The following is a 14866-nucleotide window of genomic DNA, read 5'->3' on the forward strand; positions in this document are numbered from 1 at the left end:
ATAATTAGTGCGAATTAAACACATTAACATATTCGGGTCTCTGCGGGTTGCTACTTTTAAATATTACTTTATTGTGAATCTTAAAAAAAAGCACTTACTTAAATACCGATCTGGTCTACTTCCACGGTGTTCCTACGAAGTTCGTTCGAACATAATATTGGCCAGTGCCCATTGGGCTCAATTTGCAATGCTATGTCGCCGGAACGAAATGACTCCCAACAGCCAATAGTTCGTTCATTCGCCATTCCTGATCCAAATGCACTGTTAATGCTTTTGCGGCTTGCTGTGAGAATGTCCCAATTTGAATTAATAAAGAAAAATCACTCGCAACTCCATGGTGTCCTTTCATACGACCCTGTTCAATAACACTACCTCCTGACTGCATTTCCCAGCCTGTTTGCTGAATGTATACAGTCTGTGACGTTAGATGCGTGTCCTTAGCCGATCAATCTTCTGTTGCGTTCCTTAGGTGAGCTTCCCACCAGACGTCAAACTGAACATTTCATTCGCACCAACCTAATAATTAAAATGTCCTTCCAGCTATTTAATACGACAGTTTAATGATTAAATAAGGATAATAAGAGCTAGCAAACAACTAAGTCTGAAACGTCCGTATTACATAGTATACTAACAATTATTCTTCCTCTCCACTAAGATATTATTGTAATTATCACTCCGTACTTACGCATTTGTAAATTATCATACTGCAAGGTATCCTAGTATATCATATTCCTTGTAAGTGCCTTCTTCATCATAATACTCCATTTTCTTTTAATTTCTGTAAACAATAGAAAATCACCATAGATACAATATACACAAAAATAACAATACAGAAAAAAATATCTTCGTATAATATAAAATGTATTCTTTATTTCACTTTTCATTATGCTTTTCAACTCAAAAATGAGATATTGCAAACGTTCACATATATCAAAATGCACATTTTTTTTAATGAATCAGGACAAGGAGTGTAAAGTTTTCATGAGATTAGCTGAGGAAAATGAATTTTCACACATACATAAATAGATTGGACAACAGCAATTGGTCACTTTAGAGTGGAAATATATGTATATTATGTTATGTATATACACGTGAGATTTTACGTTATTTTTTCCACCACATAAATATTGAAAACAATTATATATTTATATATGTATATCTCACCAACCAATAAAATGTATATAAACACTCAGTGTGTACAGCTGTTCAAGAAAGGACACTTAGGTGTGATGACATGGTTTTTGCACTCATCTTGATGTCAGAATGCCTAATATAGTATATATATATATCTATATATGTATATAAGTAAAGCCGAATTATGCGACCTTTCAGTGTGAATGATGATGATGATGCTGTTATATCAGCCTGACCTGATCCATCCTTACAAGAATTCTACTCTCTAATTATTTTTATATCGTATTCTAAATACGCCTCTTTTTTGTTATTATTGTTGTTACTTTGTACACGTTCATACACACCACAGTTTAGATGTAAAATTACATTTCCAATTTCAGGGAGGAAATAGGATCACAACGGGACAACAAATATATATATATATTTATATGTATGTATATATATACATATACTTCTACATATTCTGAAAGATGGTATGGTTGTGGATTACAAAGACATTTTGTGAGAGAACTTGATACACAATAAAAAGAAACGTCAGACACAATCCAAATATTTTCATTTACAATATATTTTTTTCTTTCTTTGCATAACACACCATATACTCTTACACACACTCAATCTTTCATTACACAGTACATACACGCAATTATCACGATTTTTTATAGTAGTTATTTTCACAATCACTTAGCAATAATGCCTGTCTTTTTTATTTATCATATTTTTCCTTATCAAACATATTACTTAACAATTACATAGAGAGATTAGACTCCTTTCTTTTCGTTTACGTAAAAGGAGAATATTTTTTATTGATCACGTTAACTCCATCACTACCCTTTGTCTGATCACCTTTTCCCAAGAGTACAAAGCACACACCACCACTTTCCATTGCCACGTGTATCCTACATAAATAAAATTATTCTAGCAATTCTCAAAACTGTGTAGTAAAAATATCTTATTTAATTTACAAGTTAAACAAACAAAAATCTGCTACAAAGACTCCAGAGGTGCCACATGTTTGAGAATATTTCAGTTTTCCGTACTTTAAAGAATGAACGCGATAAATTTATGGATGAATAAAAACAGAATTGGATGTATCAATATACGGAATGTTACGACAGGGTGTCTATTAAAATTCCAAAATGAAATTTCGTGACCTTTCCTTTACCAAACCATAAAATTTCGAAACATTCAAAAACTAATAACTAATTCTTTAGCACTTTTTATATTTAGCAGCTGAAGAACAATCTCAAGAGCGAATTTAGTGCGATTTAGGCCGAATTTTCATGCATGAGATAGAACCGTGCTTTGCTTGCGATTTGGTAGCGTCTAAAGTCGACTACAGACATGATCACTGCGAATTTTGACATTTTATAGAACAAAATTTTCCAGTCTTTGCTTATATTTGTACAGATTTTTAAAAAATCGTGACACAAAAGCTAAATTTCTTGACTTTCATGACCGTTTTCTGATAACGTAACTTTTTCGTAGACTTTCGTGACCGATAGACACCCTGTACGAGTGATTTTAAATATACATTAAAAAACTAGGAAAAAGTGTTCCACGAATTGTAGTCGACGGGACGCCCTCTCGATATTCATCCTATCGAGATGGATTCATCCTAAAACAACTTTCGAACTTAGTTGTCTGTACTGAGTGAGAACAATCGAGAACACAAGTAAATGATAAGGCAAAACAGAGTTTGAATTCTACAAGTGCACAGTTGCAAATTTAATTTACTGAATTAATTTGTTCTGAATGTAAAGTTGCCTACTTATTGATGATGCAACCAGAGAGCAAAAAGCTCCACCAGTTCAGAACGCTACTCCTTATATGTAAATGTAAGTTTCGCGATGTTTGGGTCATCATAAGTAACCTTTAACTCCAATCACACATTTTAATCAGAGCTAAGAACAATCTATCAACTAAAATAGTCTCAAAACAAATGTAGCTAATTTTATTTATTTATTTTTAACATATAAATAATAGTCTCTAGAAAACTCCTAAATAAATGAAGTTCCACACTTTACAGGGACTTGTGTTATATATAAAAAGATTTCCACTTGGCAGCAGTGTTACGCATTTACAGAAGAGTATACTGTTTTAACGGACCATCTACAAATATATCTTTTAATATCATTTGAGGTTAAATTTTTAACTGTACTAACGAATTACACTATCTCAGACACACCGCGCACACACCTAAACACAGACAAAGCAAACAAACAAACAAACAAACAAAAAAAAGTATAATTCACAACAAATTTAGTTTGTCTAATAATACAAACCATATATATAATAGTTTTGAACACAACTAACACAATTAGGAGTTGTGGAGTTCAACAACATAAAATCACAGTACATTATACTTCAATGCTAAGCTGAATCAGTTACCGTCATTACTATATCGTAATCATATACTGTTGCATATAAATAAGAATTACACCCATATACAGAAGAAGTGAATTATTTCAGTTTTAAATAGTGGAATGCAATACCCTTCGGAAAGGCATTTAATATGCTACTTAGTAGATTTGGAATTCTAACCGGTTGATATAAATAAGGAATTATTATTTTCTTACGTTGCTGCAAATAAGTAGAATTTTAAAACTAATTACAATTTTAATGATCCTTGCTGCTGTAGTAAATTAACTCCTGCTACTAAATAATACATTCGTTACATATATTTTTCACTTCATCGCACATTATAAGTAAATGCACAAAAAGATCAAGTTTTAATTAATAACAGAAAACTCATAATTTGTATCAAGCTCCATTAACATACATAATTTAAAGCTATTACAAAAGGAATTTTAGTTTAGATAACAAAAAGTAAATTGATTAAATTTATATCCTGTGAAAGTATGTTTTCCTTGATAAGTAATATCTCACTCTTTTGAAAAAAGTTTATTAGTAGTAGTAGTAGTAGCAGCAGCATTTCTGCAACATACCTGCCTTTTGCGCCGTATTAATTGAAGGATTTAAGGGGAAGAACGCGGCAGGTCAATTTACAGAAGACAAATCTCAAGTAAGCACTTGACATATTTCTCTCCTTCACCAGTATCTTTTCACAGTTACAAGATTATTTAAAGTTTATGAGAAAGTAATCTAAAACTACATTCTCTGACACTGTTAACTAAAAATTCGAAACACTGGAATTAATACGCTCTTTCCTTAGATCCTTCAATTTTTGATCAGGAGAGGTTCATACGAGAATAATTTACATTATACTTTATCAATATTTTTTATGTAAATATGTATATTTATCATGAATCTCATCGATTAGATTTTTAGATCTTTCAGTACGCAGTACTGAGTTAACCTGCGATTAACAGATTTTGAATATAAAAAGAATTGCACAATTTATTCTATTAATGGTGAAGAGGAAAAAATAATCTGTATGATTATGCTATATAAATTGTGAGGGTGTTTGCAATAGACAAATACGATGACAACTTCGCTTCAATAACTACATTAAAAATCACAAGAAACAATTTCGTAAAGTACAAAGATTAGAACATTATCTATTACTTTTTTTAATTCACAGCATGTACTCTTACATGATTTTGGTTCCCTTTTACTATTCGCCTCTGTGTTTAGGAAATGTGCTGCATTACCTACAGCAAACTTTAGAGTACACTTCACACGACCTGAATGAGTACAAAGAGAATTGTATTTCATTTATTCCGGACGAGACAGAAAATAGTATATTCCATGACTAACCTTTTACTGTATCTTTCATTTCAGAATCTCTACCATTATTCACCTTAACAAATAACTACTAACATTCTTATAAATTTATCAAAGATACTAATATTAATAATGATTTTCAATCGTTAATCCTTTGTTTTAATATAATGCATGCTTCAAACAACCTATTTGTCACAAAAATAAAATGAATGAAAAACAAATTGTCCGGAAACGGCGTCACATCCTCAATGACCGAACGGCGTCATCCTACGTTTGACTTCGAAAACTTGTAATATCAATGGCATGCATCACGTATTTAGTAATATCGATATTTTAAGATATTATTAAGCAATATCTTAGAAATGCATAATATATTTATTTTAAATAGCACTTTTCAGCCTGAATGCTATTTCAGTTCCTTTATATATAACCGAAACATGTAAGATGTTCTAAAAATCACCAGACAGTATGATGAAAGTTAACAAACTACTGTGAAATTTTTAGGTTTCAAAATCTCAACTCAAGTTAACTCAAATGCTGATCTTTTCATATAGCTGGGAGCTTGTAATTTATTTATACTCGTATCTTGATCTGATTTGGCATTTACTTTCAAAATTATTGAAGGCTGTACAATATGTTGTACTTTTCTTACTCAGAATTGTAAATTCGCAGTTACTTTCACTAAGGTTTCCCTTTCTTTTTTTTTTATCAAAGAATATTCCAGTTCAATATCATGAGAACAAGAATATATCGCATAATACTCGGAACAGGCGATAATAAAAATTATCCCACGACATTTAAAAAATATGACTAAAAACACACTGTCATAACACAATAGCTAATAGTTAATTATCAAAAATATTGTACTGTATATACTGAAAAAAATCTCTCAACTTCTGAAACACCTTCCACAAATAATAAAATTGAGTAAAAATAATTAACCAATTACACTATTGCAAAATAACCTTTCTAAGGCAGTAAAATATTTTCATGGGAGATTCAAATTTATCACGTAATTTTTTACAATCCAGGATGTATTCATACATACGACACACTCAAACACTCATACGTATATACAAAAAGCAGAAGGAATAATCATTTTATGGAACTGAATAAGCTCTTGCGATAAGTAATATGCAACATATATAAACACCACACATTCCACGGAAATGTACACAAATTTGAATGGTACTTTAACTCCGCAAGAACACTAAAAAAAATGTATGAACAGGCTTATTTTACTTAATAATCCTAAATGAAAGAGTAACTGATAATATACATGTACGATCTTTTCTCTACGTTTTTTTAGATTGAATACACAGCATACTAACGTAACAAATACTTTGCACATTTTGCAAGGACCAAGCGTATGTTTTTTTTCTTTCGGGGAAATATACTACTTACTTGTAACACTAATCTATTGCTAGTTTTTGTTAATTATGTACGAATATAGTAATTAAAATATATTTCTAATATTCTATTAAACATTAAACCCATTCTTGTGATGTGATTATATATTTTGCATACTTGAAAATCAGTCTATTTCAATTAATTTATATAAATAGTTGAACACGTCCTTACCATCCTGAACCAGAAAAGTATTTCTCTACGAAATGATAGTTTAAACTAATCTGATTTCTCACATTAGCGTAGTGTTCCTGTACAATTTCTTTTAACTTTAGGTTTTCTCAATATGACTTTCAAATGAACTTAACAACTTTAATATTGGAATACGAATTCAAGGTTTATAAATTGTCAAGCAAATCTTTACCAAGTATTTCGTTAATAAAAAATTATATTTCTACACTGTATTTTCGAAAATACAACTTAACTATTGGACAGAGACATAAGTTTAAAGGAAGATAAGATAATGAATTGTAACATATAACTGATGCAGGACGGTCGGGATCTGGCTACACATATACATATAAACAAACAAAAACAAAAATCAATCTATTCACAACATATATTCTGGTTATTAAAAGAAAGAAAATGAAGGCTGAAATTTTGGCGCTCTTAATTTTACAAATGATGAACGCTAAATCCTCATTCTCAATATTTACTTCGAAAATTAATTCCATTCAATTACATACTTGGATCTTCAACAAATCTATTTGTATCAATTTCCTTTTACGCATGTTTCATAACCATTTAATACACTACGACCTCTCTTAAGAAACTCGATCTTTTTAGAAAAAAACTATATGTTGTATATTTCAGGTAACATTCCAGTGGTTATATCAAATTGTGACTTCTTTGTATTCCATATTCTGCACTCGAAACGCCTGTCAAAAAGCTTTGACTGATTTTTCATTAAACTGAAGAATTAATCCAGATGAACTATGTAAAAGTTTGATCATGTGAAAGTGGACGTGTTGAGAGCTCGAAATTGTACCTATGTCATTCTATTGTATTTTGTTGGAGCACTTTTTGATTCTTTTGCATGATTTTCATTATTACTCAATGGTAGATTGCATTTAATGAACACAGCAATTTAACTAATTTTACTACTACGACTATCGTTAATATGAAGTATGAAAAAAATGTACACAGTCGCACATATGCTCTCGCGCTCACACACACAAGAACATTACATGTATATATCGATCGCTTATCAATAGTTTGTTTTATACCATATCTTTTCCTTTTTTTAACAAATGCTGACGTTTATACATCTTCCAGAAGGAATGGAAGCAGAGGGTAGGAAAGGAGGATTAATTCAAAATACAAACAATTAAAAAATATCTTACACTCAATACTACAATTATTTTCTTACAAAAATTAAAGTTTATTATGTCTGCAACTGTCTCAAAGCAGACACGAAGTAGGTGAATGGACATTTACACTAGTAAGTTGGATGGGTAGTGACAGAATTCACTTGTTTCTTCACAATATAGTTCCACCGTTAAAACACGAAATCACTGAAAAAAAAAAACTGCATCAACATTGCGCTCCTTTCGTCTTCTGCTGACTGTACTGGGGAAGATAGTAGTGTGGGATCAATCCTTTTCCCATTAATAAATTTGTTAAGTCTCTAGTTATGCGTTCACACTGTCAAACCTTGTGGTGACGCATCTCAAAGGCATTCCTACCCCCATACGCGCCTGCATAAAGTTCGGGGTGGTTTGCCCGACTGTAACTTGTCGCTGGAGGTGCTGATGCTACGGAAGTACAAAATACAATGTTGAATATTGAGTTACAAATATTAACTAAAGCCATTGTTGAAAAAAAAAATACTTTAGAATTTAATCGTTCACAATTAAAATTATGGCAAACGTAAATAATTACAATTAATTATTAATGTAAGAATAAAGTAACGATTAAATTTTAAAAATGCAAGATGACAATACGAAAGTTAATATAAATATTAAAGGATTATAATTAAGTCATGGGAAAATTAGACTAATTAAAATAACACTAAATTAACCTAATAATCTGCTAATATTAAATTAATCTAAGAGGTAACTGGCTAAAATTACAATACATATGTAAAAAAAATAGGTTTTTTTTTTATGTATTGGAGACGTACTCCTATTACACACATTTTTTGGCAGTAGTGGAAATTGTATATTAAAAGATAGTAATATAGTGCCAAGTGTATGTAACGCCAAAATTAACTGATATGTTAATACATTTTCAATAATAGTGAGTCCATTATTATACAGACTATAAAAGAAGATCTCCCTATAGTCTTTTTCAGCATATATAGTGAAGTCACTTTCACCAAATATTAAAGAATTAAAAAATAATCTTTTACTGAAAAAAAAAATGTAACAAGGACTTACAAAGAAGTAATTAATTAACAACTAAATATTTTCTTTGTTACTTAGATCATTTGCACACTATTCTTCTGTGTATACGATGTCAGAAAAGCATTTAAGAGCACGTGAATAAATATATTGTCCAATTCGAACGAAATTCAGACCACATGTTTGTCTGTAGCGGAAATGTTGGTCTTAGTTTGAAGGTCCCACACATGACCATTGTAATAGGAAGGCTGATCCTAGTGTCTGTAGAAGGCATGCTCCTAGGTAAGTGGTCCCAACCCGAGGGGTGAGAAGAGCGAACTATGGGAGCCCAAGCTAATCACAGAAATACACTACATTTGCAATTACAAATATTACAAATGTTGTAACAAACAGGCGTTAAATTAAAAACTGTGCAAACAAAAAGTAACTATTGTGTAAGAACTAGAGTTTCATTAAGAACAAAGTTGATACAAAAAAAAAAAAAAGGATACTGTACTACAATGCCATGTAAAAGTCTTGATAGAAATATACATAAATTGGTGAGAATATTATTATTATTACTATTGAAGATTTGAGAATTCAATCCTGCATCTGAAATCGCAGACGGGTTCACAGAAAGAGTACATATGACCAATGAACGGCAAAGAGGAGGAGCGTAAAGTATGCAGGATTTACGAAGTGTGCGCCAAGTTAAAAAAAAAAAAAAAAAAAAAAAAAAAATGTTGGGAACCACTGTGATAGGTAGTTTGAAAGTTACTGGACAACATGATAAGTGCAAGCTTTTGCATGATCCGTTTTGTGGATACCAGTTCGCGTCTACAAAGCCAGGACGACACCAACGAGCGCCTATTGCACAAATACGTGCCTCGCCACACAGGACCCTACTGGTCGGCAAGGGAAGGGCAGTAAGTTACACATTCTGTTCGGTTATGATCACTCAGGAGAGTGATTACGTGTGTTGTACATCGTGACGTCGTTAATCAGGCTTCCGACTATGTCTGGACACTACTTCCTTCCAATCTGTCCTCACACAGCTATAGCACAACCCAACGTGCTCTATTCGGTATATGCACTTTTTTTACATCTCTAGATCTAAGTCACTGTAGAAGTGGACCCCTGGTAAGGTGAAAAAGTTGGACTTGTGGATGCCACATGAGTTGACATTGGTTAACAAAGATCGCCGGCTGGAGATGTGCGGAAATAACCGGGAAGAGTCATGCATCGGACGTCACATATGAAAATGGATTTGCTACTACAATCGTAAACAGGTAACCCCGCGTCCCTTTTCCCAGATAGTGTGCTCGCCGAGGGACGTCATCCCTCAAATGTGACGTCCTATGGCCATATATGCCGAAAGCCCAGAAATCTAAATCCTAAATCGTAAACAGTTAGGACCGCGATCAACCTGGACTACGGTTTCCAAAATCACCTCTCCATCCGAAAAGATGTTGCTCGTAAGGTTGGGTAATTCATCATGTCTCTCTCCATCAAAGCAAAACCATCGCTGCGGATCGTTACATTGCTGAACTCCATGAAGCATCTAGCAATGGCGAACAGCCACTATGTCCTCCTGTTACACGAAAACTCACGCCCACATGTCGCTTAAAGGACATTGCAAACTTTCCGTGAATTACAATATGAAAACTTGCTCACCTATAATATTCTCCTCACGTCTCTCTCATTACCGACTACGATCTTCTCCAGCATTTCTATCTCTTCCTGGCAGAGATCTTCCGTGGTGGCCTTGCGGATCAACGTACGGTTGAGTACTTCCTCACATCGCAGATGCAAGTCAATCGTTGGCTTAAAGATGATGAAAGGTGTGGCTGTAGCCGGGGACTACTTTGAATAACTATGTATTGTAGCTTCCATATTTTAGATCGTTAGAAGTGTTATACGTCACCTGGACAAACTTAATTACACCAACCGAACACGTACTTTCAACTTAAAAACTTTCATAAATGCACGTGGACTTCTCTGGATGGCTACACAAGAAATCAAATTGATCATGTTTTGGCAGATTACCAACGAAATACCAATATGTTACGACGTCAGGTCATCTAACTCAGACCACAGTCTCAGTAGATAAAAGATCCGAAAGATATTGTTGTCAAGCTGTCCGATGTTTATTTTGGAACAAATATGATGGTTACAGATAATCTATGTATTCTTAGATGTACTTATAAGGAAGAAGTAATGTCCTTATTTCAATAATAAAGATACGGCACAGAGTAACACTATATAAGTTTCATTTTTAAACTGATGACAAACGGACGAAGATTTATCGATGGACGACTACAGACACGTACATACGCAGCAACTTATTACGGGAGAGGTACAAAGCTTTTAGGGGGTCCAAATTACATAGGAGGATAAGATATATTTAAATTTGAGAATCACCTTTAAATTATATTAAATTTACAGAAAAGTTGGGATTTCTGAAAGGGGGAGGGGAAGTCCGGATTCGCCCCTGCGTACATATCTGACTACAGAATTCAAAAGTTCGCAAGGAATATCAAATCAATACTCGTACAGTTCGGTTTAAAATTTTACAAGTCACAAATCATGAAAGAAATACATTCTGTTATACTGAAACTAATACTGATATTGACCCGTTGAAAAATATCCATGCTACTGTGAAAGCAGCAGCGAAGAAGAGCATCAGAGTCAAGTACAACGATAATGTATAGTTCTTATGTACTTTTAAGTATTATTTGTATTTACGAGCAAAATGAGCAATTTAAAAAGGCACAAGCTATCAAGAAGAAGAAGAAGAAGAAGAAGAAATTATATAAAGAAATAACTTAAATAATTTGGTATTATATTGAGATTTTGTCTGTTATCGTTGCTATGACGATTTGTTTACTTGTTTTAATGTCGTTGCTATAGTAACTAGAAAGATATAGATGTAACGAGAAACCATCTTGTGTAATCTGAATGTACAATATTTTAAGGTGTCGAACAAGATATACGTTGAATAATAATAATATATATATGAAGTACATTAATGTGTTGAATTATTCCAGATAATCTCATGTATTGCCTAAACATTTAGAATCAGGGCATATGTAACATAGTTCACGACAGAATTAGCGTTACACAAGAAATATAACCGTGTTTCTACGAAAAATGTAAGGACGTGATGAACGCTGAAAACGGGTTTTAAATATCGAAAGTAATGACCGCTGTGCTTTACTTATTTACGACGTAACAGCAAAATGGACGAGTAACAGAAATCTCAGCTTTCATAAGGGTACTCCACTACCAAGTTATTCGGCACTGAAACAAAATGAAGGTTTCCGAATTTGTAAACTATTACCTATTTTTCCGTATTCCCTAACATGACACCGTATTATATAGTAAGAAATTTATGCATACAACTATTTACGAATACAAATTAATACCTTTTGGAGTATAATATTGTCCTCGTCCTTCGCCGTAACCATGAGCTGGCCCTCTACTAGGGCCGGGACCTGATCGTCCTCCTCCAGAATACGGAGCACGCTAGAAAGAAGGGAGAGAAAGTTTATAAATTATATGATAAGAATAAAATAACAACGTGCAAATCACAATACTGTTGAACAAAACTCTATAATTTTGAACTTACACTTGTTCCTGAACCAGTTCATCCTTCGATTTTGCAGATGCAAGTGCCCTAAGTATGACTTAAAAATAGATCAAATGTCCTTAATACTGTAAAACTAGCACATTGAAGCATGATATTGCAACACTGGCAAAAATGAAACATCTGCAAGCGTTTCTTACCTTTTCTTTATAATCGTGGCTTCTGCTTAACACATCACTCAGTAAGTTCGTAGGATGACATAGATGTCACCACTATTCACAAGAACCTGACGTTTTGTTCACAAGTTACAGGTTTTAGTGACGCAACTTTTGTAATTTTCAAAACAATGGAAATATCTGAATTTTGTGTGTTGAAAAAGTATTGCTTTTTAATGGGAAAAGTACCGTTCAAGCAAAGCAATGGTTTGACAAATGTTATTCGGAGTCTCCTCCATCGAGACTAATGGCAGAGAAGTGGTTTGCTGAATTTAAACGCGGCCGTACATATACCGAGATGCTGAATGCTCAAGTCGCTCAAATTCGGCAGTTGTTCCAGAGAACATAAAGTCTGCAAAATAGTTTTGGTCAATTTAAAGTGAAGTTGCATGAGATAGCTGACACCTTAAAGATTCAGAAGGCAGTGTCTTCACCATTTTGTATGAATATTCGTCCATGAGAAAGCCCTGTTCAAAATAAGTGCGCGTTTACTCACAGTCGACCAAAAACAACGCTCGACAATTCACAGCAATAAAAAGTACTTTTTCATCTGGATGTGACAATGGATGAAACATGGATTCATCACTACACTCCAGAGTCAAATCAGCAGTCAAGCTGAGTGAACAGCAACCGGCAAAAGCCACCCAAAGCAAGCAAAACGCAAATGTCAGCTGTTAAGATTTTGGCCTCCGTATTTTGGGATGCGCACGGTATTTTATTCATCGATTACCTTGAGAAAAGAAGAACCATCTATGGCAAATATTATATGACGTTATTGGTGGGTTTGAAGGGAAAAACTGCGACGATACGACCCCAAATGAAGAAGAAAATTATGCTCTTGCACCAAGACAACGCACCGTGTCACAAGTCGATCGCAACAATGGCTAAATTACACGAATTGCACTTTGAATTGCTTCCCCATCCACCACACTCACCGAATCTGGTTCCCAGCGACTACTACGCGTATACAGACCTAAAAAGAATGCTCTAGGGAAAGAGATTTGGCTCCAATAAAGAAGTGATTGTCAAAACTGAAGCCCATTTTGAGGTCAAAGACAAATCGTTCTACAAAATAGGCATCGAAATGCTCTAGAGAGAAGCATTGAAATGAACGTATCACTCTTGAAGGAGACTATGTTGATGAATAAAGTTGAATTCTGCTTAAAAGTTGTTGTTTTCCTACGAACTTATGGAGTGATGTGTTAGCTCTTGCGTATATCGTACAGTTTGGTAACTTTATTTTAAGTCAGTTTATTGTTAACAGTACGCTTACCGTGTAACCAGACCTGAACCAACTTGTATTAATGGTTCTGATAATTTTTTATTACGTATATGGAAGCCATGCAGTTCAAAACGGAAGAGAAAATGTAAATGAGCTTGTAAAACTGTGCATCGTAATAGTTTGGACTTGAAAATATAGTAAATGATCAAGGAATGTCACATTACACTGTGTAATTTAGTTAGGATTTAATGTTGATCCTTGAAAAAGTCGATGCTTTTTGCTGCTCTAATGACACAAAGGTAGGAAAAAAAAAATACTGACAAAATGCTTATTTGTCTTATCGATGTGAAAAAAAGTCAGTTTCAAAAATAAGGAAGTTTCGTTAGTTCAGCATGCATTTAACCAGTGCTATACCGATTTCTTTGTTACCCTTGTTCAGAAACGGCAGGTAACAGTACTTTTAATACAGAAATCGATTAACGATATTCTACAGAAGAAAATATTGTCTTCCTAACGTGATTGGTGATTATTATTCAACAAGATACTATCCAACAAACTCCTCCACTACAGAATAGTGCATTCATAACTAAAAGGAGGTAATTACAAGGAACAGAATATATGATGTCGTAGATTTGACTTTTGTGTGGATGTTAAGTAGTTGCGACTCTGCTTTTATCAACTATACTGCTATTTAATATAGCGACGAAACAAACTACAAAGAGATTATCTATTAGCTTAAGAAATTGTGTAATGATTTTTCTTTACCAAATTTTCATATCAATGAAGATCGTGTCAGGTTAAACAAAATAAATTAGAATAAAATGAAACAAATAATAAGTTATGATCGATACAATAATACCAGCCATACATCGGAGAGTAGTCCTAAGGGGCATTACAGTTAGGTAATAACTACATTCCATTCATTTTTTTTTTTTTTTTTTTTTTTAAGCTATTGTTCTGTATTTACATTAACTTTTGATTTGTAATCTATGAAAGTTAACTTTCCTCAACTAAAAGATATATTAACTACATTCAAACACAACGAAGCAAAGAGTAAAAGTTCATTTAACCCGTTTTTTCCCGGTGTTCCAATATTGGAACAATTTTAAGGATGACGCAAAAGCCAGCTGAGCTGACTACATTGTATCGCGATTAGTTAGGAACGCGCCAACTGCATTCACAAGGAATGGAATGAAGAGGTGATGTACTTGTTTCCTGCTCTACTAGCTTTTGCACCTCGCGGTGATAATGTCATTCTCAAAGAAATTTTTACATACGCCATGGAGGAAAGAAA

The 14866-nt window shown here is 33.4% G+C and overlaps 1 protein-coding gene across 3 annotated transcripts in view; it reads right to left on the reverse strand.

Moving 5' to 3' along the window:
• Positions 1-844: 844 nt before the first annotated feature.
• The window catches only part of kuz (zinc-dependent metalloprotease kuz), a 163245-nt gene continuing 149223 nt past the window's right edge, over positions 845-14866 (reverse strand). For all 3 annotated transcript variants that reach the window (XM_081748743.1, XM_081748742.1, XM_081748741.1), the window contains exons 14-15: positions 11975-12074; positions 845-7982 (exon numbers count right to left, since the gene is read on the reverse strand). In XM_081748743.1, the coding sequence (XP_081604869.1) occupies positions 7876-7982; positions 11975-12074 (207 nt within the window). In that variant the 3' untranslated portion in view covers positions 845-7875. The remainder of the gene's footprint in view (positions 7983-11974; positions 12075-14866) is intronic.

This window comes from Thermobia domestica, chromosome 2, assembly GCF_964235325.1.
Source record: "Thermobia domestica chromosome 2, izTheDome1.hap1.1, whole genome shotgun sequence".
NCBI classification, from domain to species: Eukaryota; Metazoa; Arthropoda; class Insecta; order Zygentoma; family Lepismatidae; genus Thermobia; species Thermobia domestica.